Source organism: Puntigrus tetrazona, chromosome 11 (assembly GCF_018831695.1).
Source record: "Puntigrus tetrazona isolate hp1 chromosome 11, ASM1883169v1, whole genome shotgun sequence".
In the NCBI taxonomy this organism is placed as follows: Eukaryota; Metazoa; Chordata; class Actinopteri; order Cypriniformes; family Cyprinidae; genus Puntigrus; species Puntigrus tetrazona.
This window is the reverse complement of record NC_056709.1, coordinates 8,054,876-8,067,823: the sequence shown is the minus strand read 5'-3', so window position 1 is coordinate 8,067,823 and position 12,948 is coordinate 8,054,876. Positions and strand designations below refer to the sequence as shown.

The following is a 12,948-nucleotide window of genomic DNA, read 5'->3' as shown; positions in this document are numbered from 1 at the left end:
AGACAAAGACACATCTCTGGTTGACGGATCATAATAGGGAGTTTGATTCTATGCATGAAGTGGCAATACTGCCATCTTGCGTTGACATATAAATTATTTAATTCGTAAATGGCGAATGAACAAGCCAGACATGAAGAAAATGTTCTTTTTTATATATTATTTGGAACATTTGTTGAACATTATTGTTGTTTTATTAATATATAAATGTATATAAAAACTATTTATATAAATAATACCCTTTTCACCCGTTACGCAAAATGAAACAAAATAATTAAGTATTATATAAATACGTCATTTTATTGTAATTTTGTGCTAAAACAGAAAGTACGGTACGCGCAAAAAGGCATTTCGGTGACGACCTGGTCGTGGCACGCGCGCGTGCGCGCACTCGTACGTCGCTATGCGTACGCATGAGGGGGGGAGGGGCACGTAAACAGAGAATTCCAAAAAGGAAGGGAGTGTTTCTTTCAACTGATAATCCAGTAAACCAAGGTATGCCTTAAAACCCTCATTCCGAAATTGTGCATCCTCAGTTTGAAGAGTCTTTTATACGTTCTGCAGGCGCGTATGTTTAATTAAATCTTTAGAGTCTGCAGTCTCGTGCATTTACCATTTTCAGCCTTACGCAGCGCCATTACTGTACAGGGCAAAATGGACAAAATGGCCATTTTCGATTATATTGAGTTTTACGTGCAATTCAGTTCCTGTGCACTGCTAAAACGTGTGCAGGTGTGACTTTATGCGCGCTATTCTCGGCAAATATCAATGAAGACTATACGTGGAGCAGATAAACAATGAGATTGTTGCTCCTTTATAGATAATTTGCTGTGCCTTTACGTCCAGCGCGTGTCTGTCGACGTGTTTTTCTATGCACGAGCTTCTCTTTGCTGGCCTGGGGTCATAAACGTTCATTTCGGGTGTTCAAAACATTGCATTAAAAAGCTGTAATTTTCTAAGTATATCTGCAGGCTCCACAATGCAATGGATTATAACGCAATAAACAATGCAACGTGGTTTTGTTTTTTTGCATTTTCTGCTTAGATGCATTCAACATAATTAAAATAAAGTACATTTAATTATGTATATATATATATATATATATATATATATATATATATATATATATATATATATATATATATACACACACACATTTATGAAGTCTTTATTTATTGGCAGGTTAGGATCATGCCCATTCGCCGATCAGCTGCTGCCCCGCCCAAAGAGGATGCACCTCCTGCAAATGCCCCTGAGGGAGGTAAGTTTTGACACATAGGTCACATAAGGAGTAAATCTCCAGCATATAAAAATTCTGTCATTCAATCATTATACACTGACATAATACTGGAATACAGGCAACTAGCATCTGAAACTCTTTCCTAAAATCATATGGCTTCAGGAAAGTTTCTAAAATAATGGGTACACTTGGCTTGAACACTTCCATGCATGTCGTTCTTTTTTCGATTCCACAGATGCTCCTGCCGAAGGGTCTGCACCTGTAGGTGAGAAGGAGAAGGAAAAAGAGAAAGATTCAGCACCCGCTGAAGCTGAAACCACAGAGGAAAAGAAAGGAGGTGATGAGGAGGCGACCGCTGATGGTGAGGAGCAGTCCAAAGATGAAGGAGAAACGCCTAATGAGGGTGAGAAATCTGAAGAAGCAGCAACAGAGCAAGGGAAAAGCAAGAAGAAAAAAGTCAAGGAAGTTGTAGCCAAAATGTAAGTCTTGCTTTCGAACTAAAAAAGAAGTTACATTTTTAAGCATTTGATGATTTCCACTGGTTTATTTAATAAAAATAACTAAGTATGCATGTTATGATTTTGTTTTGCAATGGTGCAGTGACAAGGAAGATGACAAAGGGAAAAAAGTGAAAAAGAAGATTCCTGCTTGGGCGACCATTTCCGCCAACAAACTGGCTTCGACCTCTCTTTCCCAGCCCAAAGTTGAAGAAATCATCATAGAAGCAATTGAGGTCTGGTTCAGAATTTAACTGTTCCATTACTATTTAAAGAGAGTTTGACTAAGTAGGTTTTTGCATACAGTAAAATATGTACAACGATATAAAGTGCTGCAGGTATGATGATGAAAGTTAGTAACAGCCCGGTTCCTTCGGAAAAAACAGAAAAAGGATTATTCTGTTGGCTTTTGGATTATTGAAGAAAATAACCTCCGTGAACAACAAAAGTTTATGATTTTTAAATGTTTCGTAAATCAGTTAAGTTTGAAGCCAGAAGTTAAACAGGCTAAAAACAAACTACACTACATTCACATGACTTTAATATCATCATCGTTATGCTTTTGAAAACTCTTCAATCTTTATTTAAAATCGTCACTTTTTAGTTGAAGTGTATGCATTTACCTGTACCCAAAATCAGAAAAAAATTGCCATCACATATCTACATGTTTACTCTACATACAGAGTTGCAAAGAGCGGAGTGGGGCCTCTACAATAACAATTGTGAAATATGTCATGAAGAAATACCCATCTGTGGAAATGGACAAAAAGACCAAAAACCTGTACAAGAGGGCGCTGAAGCGAATGGTTGAGAAAGGCACCGTCAAACAGGTGATTTGCAGTTCAATACATGAATATTTCTCATTTTACATGCAGGCTAAGTCAAAGGCAAACGTTGTCTTCTCGTCTTCTTCACCCACAGCTGAAAGGCAAAGGCTTCTCTGGAAGTTTCGCCATTGGAAAGGTATCCAAACATCATCTGATCTGTTGTCTTCGTTGCTGTTATTGTGGAGATCTGTGAGGTTGAGTGCTTTTTTTGATGGTTTGATCATTTTTAACTCGTTTTGTCAATGTCGTGCTGTGCAGAAGCCAGCTGGGTCTACCGGGCCGAAAGAGACGCTGGGAGAGTCTCTGCCTCTGATCATCACCCGCCTCTGTGAACCCAAGGAGGCTTCGTACATCCTGATCAAGAAGTACCTGGAGCAACACTTCCCACAACTCAACGTGGATAACAGGTGATTATTAACAGTCAGTTGATCAGTTTAAACTGGAAAGGATTTACTTAAAGGGATACTCCACCCCAAATGAAAATTTCGTTCCAAACAAGTGAAAGCTTCATTTGTCTTCGAAACACCATTTAAGATATTTTGGATGAAAACGGGGAGGCTTGTTACTGTCCCATTGACTGTCAAGTAAATAACACTGTCACTGTCCAGAAAAGTATAAAAAACGTTGTCAGAATGGTCCATCCGCCATCAGTGGTTCAATCTTATTGAATCATATGTTAAGTGACAAGAATACTTTTTGCATCCAAAGAAAATGAAAATAATGAATATTTTATCTCTCTGTGTCACTGTAGCCTCAAGGATGCGCACTTTTTGTTCAAAGCATAAATACATGTAGAACAATTGTTTGCAGCTGGTAGAAAGTGTACATAGTTTTTGTCCTGTGCGTTTTCTCCAAGATGGCACTACATTGACACAGTGAGACACAGAGAAGACAAGTAATTGGAAAAAAGTAATTTTCTTTTTCTTTGCATACAAAAAGCATTCTTGTTGTTTCATAACATTCAGATTGAACTACTGATTGCAGATGGAGTATTCTGGTTATGTATTTGATACTTTTCTGGACCCTGACAGTGTTCTTTACTTGGCAGTCAATGGGACAGTCAAAAGCCTCCCAGTATTCATAAAAAAATCTTAAATTGTGTTCTGAAGACAAACAAAACTATTACAGTTTTGGAACAACATGGGGGTAAGTAATTGATGACAAAGTTTTCATTTTGGGATGGAGTATCCCCTTAAGTAACATCGAGAAGACTGGGAATAAGATACCAGAAGTTTGGGATATGTTTGAATTGTTCATATTTTTGAAAGATGACTTCACCAAGGCTGCAAGTATTTCATAAAAAACTGTTGGACTCTAATAATGTGAAGTATTACAAATATTTTTGATACATTTTTTTTTTCACTTGCTGAATAAACATATTATTCGTACATGCAAAATGTTGCACATGGTACCAGATTTTGTCTTGATAAGTTAGTTACGAATTGAAATTGTGTGTATACAGTTTGCCTGAAAGATTGTAAGGTTTGGTTTGTTTTGTAAATCTCTCTAAGGCCTGATGTATTGAAAAACTGCCTGCAAAAATCCGTGGAAAAGGGCTACTTGGAGCAGATCACTGGCAAGGGAGCTTCTGGAACATTCCAGGTTAGTTACCCTTCTGAATCGCTCGGCACCTAAAAGCAGGCATGATGAGAATCTGCATTTGCCTCTGGCAGTTGAAGAAAGCTGGGAATAAAGTGCTTATGGGTGGCGGACTGCTGGAAGATGCCATAGTGGCCGCCATCACAGCCATGAATGAGCCCAAGACCTGCAGCATCACCATACTGCGCAAATTCCTGGTGGAGAGACAGAAGGAGCAGAACAACTATTTTGTCGGTACGGTACACTAACTCCTCACTCATCACAGCCTAGGGACAGTTTTCTCTCTGAGGACTAAATTCAGTTGTTGTTGTTTTGGGGTTGCTGGCTTCTAATTGTTATTCTCAAATGAGTCGTTCACAATAACATTGTTACATAAGTAGTTGTCTTGATTTGTCCTTATTTATATTACAGCCACCGTTTATGTCTTCTTGTACTTGTTGCAACTTGATGTGATATGAAGAATCTTTGTGAATGTTTTCTCTCTTATGGCTAGTGTCAAACCTGAAGCGAACCTTGCAGAAGTGTAAAATGATGGGATGGATGGAGCAGATTTCTGGTCATGGACTCAGTGGGTCATACCAGCTAAGCTATCCGTATTACCCGAGGTTAGTTCAGCTCACTGTAAGCCAGCTTATTACTGGTAATGAAGAATTAAGAACCTCTGACTCTGCACCACTTTACCTAAATTCATTACTTCAGACCTATGTGCCCTCGAGAAGCTTGCGTTGAGAAACTACGCATTGTTGTACCATCCAAATAAGATGCACAAACCTTTTCATTAAATGTTCCTTCCTAGTGGAACTCAATTTGAGCAATTTCAGGAAACGGCTAAAAACATATCTCCTGCATGTTTATTTGACGGTCTAACTCTTTTTTAATTCTATTTCATCTGTCTTCTTTTTATAAAAAAAAAAAAAAAAACACTCTTTATCAATGTATATTTGTATATTTATTCTTTAACTGCTACTAAAATCTTCTCAGAATTCTTAATGCAGGTTCATTTTTAACTCCACAGCTAATTAGTTTTAATCAGAAGATAAAATGTTTAGTTTTGGTAAACTATATCATTTACTCACTTGTCATGTCATTTCAATTCTCAGTTACTTTTTTTCTTCTGTGGAATATAAGTGAAAATATTTTAAAGTCCATAAATGGTGGATGCCAATGTGGTCCAAAATCTTCTAGATTTGGGGGTGAACTATCCCGTTAACAATTTAGCCACAACATAAATTGGATTGTTTTTAGAGGGTGCTTGGTGGGTTGGTGGGTTGTCACAGAAGTGTGATTTAAAGGTGAGAATTTTCCATTGCCCCCCCTGCAGCCCAGCGGTTCTGTTTCCAGAAATGATGGAAAAACTTAAACAGAAGGAGGAACAGAAGCTTAAACGCAAGAGAGGTGGTGATTCGGAAGAAGAATCCGAAGAAGAATCGGAGCAAGAATCTGAAGAGGAGGAATCGGAGGAAGACGAGCCGCCACGAAGAAAGAGGTACATCACATAACAGTATCACCGTGATACATTATCTTTATGATCATACTCTGCTCTAGACATTTGAAACCCTGCATAATAACCCTTGCGTGTTGTCTGGCTTGAATTTTAAAAAGGGGTTAAAAAACAAACTTATCTACACTTACATCAAAGAGACTTTTGGTCTTAGCATGCTTTCTGTTTGTCCACAGGACCCAGCGTGCAAAACGGACATCTGCATCTAAGGCTCGTCCAAATAAAAGGGCTAAAACAGTAAACAGAAAACCTCCTGCTTCAAAGAGATCAGTTGCACCGGCCAAAAAAGGCCCTCCACCAGCCAAGAAACCAGCATCTGCGAGCAAAGCCGCATCTAGAAAGGCACCAGAACCTGTTAAAGCCACACCAGTCAAGAAAGCTGCCCCGACCAGTAAACCTAAAACACCAGTAGCCAAAAAGATGACAAGCAGAGGGTCCAAACGGCCGTCACCCAAGGCAGCTAAGAAGGAGGCAACTGAATCAGCTGTGAAGGCTAAACCTGCCGCCCGCAAATCACTCCGAGCCCGGAAATGAATCCTGCGCTTGCCGACGGCTGAAAAGATCAAGTGTAGATCTGTAGACTGCAGTGCTGGCTATTTTCTCCTCTTATTTTTGTAGAAACTTCCATGTTCTCTTTGTCTTGGGGCCTCTGATGAATATAGGACCTCTTCAAAGTTATTCTGCCATTCAAATACAGGCGTTTTATGTTCAGTATTTTTAAATTACAGGTAAAGATATAGCGTAGAAATGCTACTGTTTGTGTTAAGATGCTCATTCAGGTCACCGTTGTGAGAACATCTAGAAGGAGCTGTTCTCGGTTGTGTATCAAGAAAAAAATCAATTATTTAAAGTTCCTGTAGTCAGACTTTCTGTAGAGGCAAGCATTTCAGTTATTCAGTCGCCCCTTTCCCATCAGTGTTCAAGAAAAACTCTTTGTAAGTTTTAGTTCCATTTTTTGGGTCATGTTTTGTGAAGTTAGGTCTTTAGCTACTATTGTAATCAAGGACGTTTTGTTGATGTTGGTTCTTTCGTGTAAGTGGAAGTAAAGAACGATTATTGATGCCTAACTTTCAGCTGAACAGTCTAAATGAATGCAACTTTGGATTTATTAAGATGCATTAAAGAAACATTGGCATCCATATCCACAACTGTCTTTTTGTTCTGTATAGTCTACGAAGAATATAAGTTGGAAAGACTTTCCAAGCAGATGTTAAAAACATTTGACGCACTACTAACCCGGTCATATTCTTGTGTGTTAGTTTATCAGGGGGGGGTTAGATGTAATTTTATGAGCATTGCTCACCTTACCCTGCATGCATGTAACTGATATACTTTTCTGTAGTCCTTAATAAAGTGACTATATTTGTACTTCATGATTTGGCCAATGTTTTGTTTTGGTGGTTTGGTTTAAAACCTAATGGCTAATGATTTTGAAAGGTGTTACCAAATGACTCGAGCACTGAAACACAAGGTTTGTCTCGAGTCTATTGACGTGAAATTCACCGTAGCAAATTCTTACTCTTGTTCTAACACGCATTTAAGGCCTGCTTTAATTTAGTGAACAAAGCACTGAAATGCTTAACATATACAACAGCTTGTCTGGGGACTTGCTTTGACTTGTATTGGGACTTAAAGCAAGCCTGCCTCAGGTACCTTTACAGGACATTAGACATTTACAGATTTGTACAGAATATAGTTATCCTAGTACATATTTCTCAGAAGAAAACTTCTGTTGAAATCTATTTTGCAACAGGGGTTAACTAATAATGTTCGACTGGATATCGAATCGTTCTTTCCGGTCGATTTTAATGAATCAATCCATCGCAAACAAAACCAACCCAGTCGATGCGAATAAATGGCTGTTCATTTGTAAAGAACTGAAATTCGTCTAATAATATTTCATAATTAAACGATTTAATACGCGTTTGGGAGCCCAAACAAATCATATTCTACGTTAACAACATCGTGTTTATCGTTCCCGGCGTGACTTGGGAAAAGCTAATTCTTTGAAGCGAATCGTTTTGATTCGTTTCAAAGAGTCGGATTTCCTGAAACGAATTAACCGCATCATCCTTGAGCGGTGTAGGCGGAGAGAGTCCTTGTTTTCCATGAATCCAGTCCGGCTCTAGATAGGCGGGATTTAGAGGATAAGGTGAGTCGGGATTGCAAAACCTCGGAGGAGACTCGACCCACCCTGCCAGGTTCAGTCGCGTGGACGAATGTTTGTAAGTTTGTGTTGTAAGAATGTTTTTTGTCTGTTATTTCAGCAACAGTCTTGGTCCTGGTAGTACCGCTTAAGCGTTACAACTAAAGTAGTATGTTAAAAAAAAAAAAACTCAAGTAGAAATCAAAACTTTTCTTTCGTTTTTTGTGGAAAATGTTGGGCTGTGTTTCAAACACACTTTCGTTTTGGCTCGAATTTAAACGCTGCGCAGACTTTAACGTTATCTTTGAGGAATGTGTGTCATTCTTGTTGTCTCTTTTTTAACAGTAAGGCAAAGGAGGCCAGGCTGAGATTGAGACATGGGTGAGACAGCTGGCAGGGAGCACGGGATTGTTACAAGATCCGCGGAGGTGAAATTGTCTTAATGCTTTAATGCACTTTAATCCCACAAACTCTGATGGTTGCATCGTGAATTCAGTTTTGTTGCTTTTGCTGAGTAAAAACTCCGTTTGTCTAGTACATTGGCTCGTTTCCTGTGGATGACAGTTGTTTGGATGATCAGATTCAGCAGCTGCACACCCAGCTGAAGTCTTTCAAGGTAATTTGTGCACTTTTTTTTCAATGTCCTTGAGTCTCAAGGCTGTGTTTGTTTTTTCATATTTGTTTAACATGGAAAAGTTTGGACGCTTGAACATTTGTTTTTAAGAGCGTTTTGATCTAAATGCAAATGCTTAAATGTACTTGCAATTAGTTTTGTAGATGCGTTATGTGCATTCATTTGAGTATGGTTGACATTTCAGTTTGCTATAATCATAACTCAAGGCCAAGTCGTATGTTTATTTGTATATGGCTTGATGCAATGCTTCATAATAAACAGCGAACACAAAAGTGAATACAGTTCCTGCTGTTAAGCGGCTCTGAAAGCACACTTGTCACTGTCCAGTTTCATTCAGTTTAGTGTCTATTTGAATTCGTTCACTGACAATTAATTTAGAACGTAACCGTACTGTGATTGGTAATGTAAATGAATTTTGTACTTCTGTATCTGCAGAACTGCAAGAGTAAGCGAATGGTCTCATTGAGGTTCTCTGTCAAGGGAGTCAAAGTTTATGATGAAGATGAAACGGTAAGATCATCTTAGGCTTTCTGACATTTCCCTTTGTGTATGTCTTATGGTTGAACTCTCTTATGCATCTCATCAGACGCTCCTCATGGCTCATGCCATGTGTCGTGTCTCGCTGTCTACCGCCCGTCCGTCTGATGCCCAGTTTGCCTTTGTCTCCCATAATCCTGGAAATTCTGATGCCCAGCTCTACTGCCACCTCTTCAAAGCCAGACATGCTCGAGCTGTAAGCATTAACATGACGAAACCCAGTGAAGCTTTTGTGGTTGGTGTGTTACGAATCGCTTTGGTTATAAAGCAATATATTGTGATTTGTATTGTGATAGCACATGTCGCTTTAAGAATCAAGGATGTGGTTTTCTGGTTTACTAGTCACAGTAGTGATGTTTAGAATTGCCAGTACTGTTATTGCTCGGGTTAAATAAGAAAAACTGCTCGAACGCTAAGCATTTCATGCATTATGTTTCTTGGGTTTGCTCAAAGGCCCAGTTCCTGAACCTGCTGCTTTGCCGCTGTTTTCAACTGTATTTTCTGGAGAAGCACCCAGAGGAAGCGGAGGATGAGAGTTCAGGGAAGAAACCAACTCGAACCCCATCGCTGCTTAATCAAGGTTTCCCTCTCAGTGTTAGTGCCTTGGTGTCTTTCCGCAGGGCCCCAACGCAAGGCCTGCTACCAGGGGCAAAGGTTCGTTGTCACCATATCTAGCATATATTTACAGCTTTATGAAGATTATCATAACCTTGATAAGCTTTCAAATGAATCTTCATTAAAAAAAAAAAAATCTAGTTTAAATGTTTTAATTGTAACTATTTTTAAGTAATATTATCATATTATTTCATATTATGCTCTGTTTTTAATAACGTGAGGGTTTTAATACATTTGTATATATATATATATATATATATATATATATATATATATATATATATATATATATATATATACATACATTTGATAGCACAATTTGACAGCACAACCTACAGATTTGGTAAATAGAGCTTGTTGTAAATGGACAAATCTTCCTTTCCTTCCTTTACAGCAATTTGAGTGCTACACTGTTCATCTCCATTTCTCTGAACAGGTGTTTTCACAGCCGAGCACAGAGCAAGTCAGCAGTCCTGAAGAGGGCCCCACTTCGTCTCCGACTATTGTTCGTAAAAAGGCGATTCGAACTAAAGAGCTGCGCTCTGGAGCATATCGGTCTTTTACATTTACTCCCCTTAAACAGCGGCACCTGCAGGATAAACTGAGCGCACCACAAGGTGGGATGAGTGTTCATAGAACACTTTCGAGAGTGAGAGAGTTCATTAGGTAATGCACACACATAGTTAAGGTGGCTGGCTTAAAACACAGTGGGGTAATTTATTATTGTTTATCTTTTGGATTTGGTGGTTGGCAATTAAAAAAAAAAAGTGGTGGGGATTTCCATAATATGAATTATTAGTGGTGTTGTGGGGGTTTTTTCCCCAACATTTAATATACACCCTTGAAAATAATGGTGCTTGAAAGGTTCTTCACAGCAGTAGCATAGAAGAACCATTCAGGCAAAAGTTCTTTAAAGAACCATCTCTTTCTTACCTTCTTATTATCAGAAAAACATTATTTCGTCACAAAGAACGTTTTGTGAAGCGGATTCTTTAAATGTTAAAGGTTCTTTATGGAACATTTGGACAATAAAAGTTCTTCTATGGCATCATAAAGCAGCATTTTTATTTTTAAATGTGCTATCGAAATAAGATTATTTTAAACTAAAGCTGAACTCGCTGTCAGTCCACACTAGGATTGCTGCAGTGTTTTCTTTTGCCAGAGAAAACAAACATGAATGTTTCATTTGTGGAACTATTGGGAACATGACTCCTATGGGAATCTGAAGAATCTTTTCTTTTTGTGATACAGAAAAGGAACAAGTCAGTGCAAAAGCATGCAAGTCTCGCGCTCCCAGTTTAGCCGAGACCGAAGAAGCTCTGGCTCAAGCAGTGTGGTGCTGGGCTGGCGTGTCTAGGTCAGTGCTGCTGCATTAAAGGAACACAAAATAGGCTCATTCTTCAACCCCCCTCCACCAAAGTTAAAAAGTTGAATTTTACCATTTTTGAATACATTCAGGCAAACTATGGGTCTGGCGATTTAGCAATTTTAGCATAGCTTAGCATGATCGCTGAATCCGATTAGACCAGAAGCATCTTGTTTAAAAATAACCAAAATCATTTTTTACCATTTGACTCTTCTGTAGTTGTGTACTTGTAGACTCTTCTCATTAACAAGCCAAAAAAAACAAATCATTAACATCTTGGATGTCCTGAGGGTTGGGTACACTTTCTGCAAATTTAGATTTGTTCCCTGTTTACACCATGGGTCTGCAAGTTTGGTGCTGGAAGGCCAGTGTCCTGCAGAGTTTAGCTCCAATCCTTCAGTCCTAACCCTACTCAAACACACATTAAGCAGCAAATCAAGGTCTTGCAAAGTATACCTGAATTTTGTAGGCCGGTGTTTTGAGGCGAGTTACAGCTAAACTTTGCAGGACACCAGCTGTCCAGGATCAAGTTTGATGACCCCTTGATTACTTTCTAAGTCTTAATGCTTTATTGGCTTTAAAGCGGTACGTCTCTGTGTTAACTTTGGATATTTGGAACACATTGTTTAATATTTTATTCTGTCATTTTGTCATATTCTGGGGAAAAAAGCAGACTGTTGAGCTCAATTGCAAGTTCGTTCTTGGAAGATAAACTTGCAGCAAATAAAGTTATTTAAAACTGTTCTCTTTAGCGAGCAGAGTAGTACATCACAGGAATAAGTTCTCATTGCTTTTATTTTAGTATGTGTATATTGTTCAGTGTGGTCTCTGCTTTCAATTACAGCGACTGTAGTTCTTCATTGCTGGTAGATGATGTCTTGGGTGCCTTCTTGCTAGGTCCTCATCCCAAAAAGCCCAACCGTGGGTCTCTTATAGTCCGCTTTCCTTCAGGACTGGTAACTCTTGCTATTAAAAATTCCAAGGGAAAGTTCCGGCTTGAGGTGAGCAAAGATGGATGTTTTTTTTGTCTGTATTTTGTATTACTTCCTCCACTCTTTAACTAATTGCAATCCAAAATAGAAGGTAGTAAATGTTTAATGTTGTTTTACAGAAATGCCACACTGACTTTGAAAGCCTTGCTGCTTTAGTGGAGCACTACACCGAGTTCAATGCGGAGCTTGAATGTTCTCTGAGCTGTGCCCGTGTCAACCACTGCTACGATTGGGAAGAGATCGTGAATAAGAGTACACGGCCACTGCAGGACAGCAAGAAAGGCACATTGAAAAACCAAAGTTGGGTTTGAATCCTGTCTTTCATGCACCTTTTTTTTTTTTTTAATTACACTTGTTTTTTAAAAACATTTTATACAATGTATTTTAAACTTTACAGAGCTGCTGACATTAGTAAGCCTTCCTAACAAGGATCTTAAGTCACTAGCACCCTTTTTTATGTTTTAAAAGCACACTTCTGTTTTGCCTGTTGGCATTAACCTCAAACCACCTAAAGCGCTCACATTGTTGGTGTTTTGGTTTGAATTTATTTTCTAGAGCACTTAACATTTTTTCATGTAAATGTCAGATGTAAATGTATACAGCTTTTGCAAAGGTGCAGACTATATATACGTTTTATGTTACATCTATTATGTCTTTTAAACTCTGTTGTATGTGTGTGTATATTGATTTAGACTTTTTTTTTCCCCATTCAATTTTTAGCGATAACCTGAATACGTCCAATGAACAGATTTTTTTTTTTTTCTTTGCCTGTCTTTGCTCCCTTAATGTTTCGAAACTCTTGCACTTTTCACCTCCATAAATGCACACGTTTTTTTTTATATCATTAGCTTTGCACCAATGTAAATTAAGTGTCTTGGCTCGTTGCATAAACGGATTATACAGTCATGTTGCCTCTTTGTGTGTTTTTAATGTGTATTATTCTGAAAGAAAGCAGCTGAATACTGCCGTTTTGCCAGATATTAGATCGTATGTTGTG

General features: G+C 38.5%; 2 protein-coding genes across 2 annotated transcripts; both read left to right on the top strand.

Annotated features, from left to right (window-relative positions):
- The first annotated feature begins 362 nt into the window (after window positions 1–362).
- Window positions 363–7,034, top strand: hp1bp3 (heterochromatin protein 1, binding protein 3). The gene is made up of 12 exons (XM_043252842.1): window positions 363–492; window positions 1,180–1,258; window positions 1,473–1,716; window positions 1,838–1,970; window positions 2,418–2,564; window positions 2,656–2,697; window positions 2,820–2,968; window positions 4,073–4,163; window positions 4,235–4,394; window positions 4,654–4,765; window positions 5,482–5,646; window positions 5,838–7,034. Exons 2-12 carry the CDS (start codon window positions 1,189–1,191, stop codon window positions 6,193–6,195), a joined length of 1,671 nt encoding a protein of 556 aa, XP_043108777.1. The 5' UTR covers window positions 363–492; window positions 1,180–1,188; the 3' UTR covers window positions 6,196–7,034.
- Window positions 7,035–7,764: 730 nt separating this feature from the next.
- On the top strand, window positions 7,765–12,857 carry sh2d5 (SH2 domain containing 5). The gene is made up of 10 exons (XM_043252954.1): window positions 7,765–7,886; window positions 8,153–8,235; window positions 8,343–8,423; window positions 8,877–8,951; window positions 9,028–9,174; window positions 9,432–9,632; window positions 10,030–10,210; window positions 10,845–10,950; window positions 11,804–11,960; window positions 12,071–12,857. Exons 2-10 carry the CDS (start codon window positions 8,185–8,187, stop codon window positions 12,260–12,262), a joined length of 1,191 nt encoding a protein of 396 aa, XP_043108889.1. The 5' UTR covers window positions 7,765–7,886; window positions 8,153–8,184; the 3' UTR covers window positions 12,263–12,857.
- The last annotated feature ends 91 nt before the right edge of the window (window positions 12,858–12,948 follow it).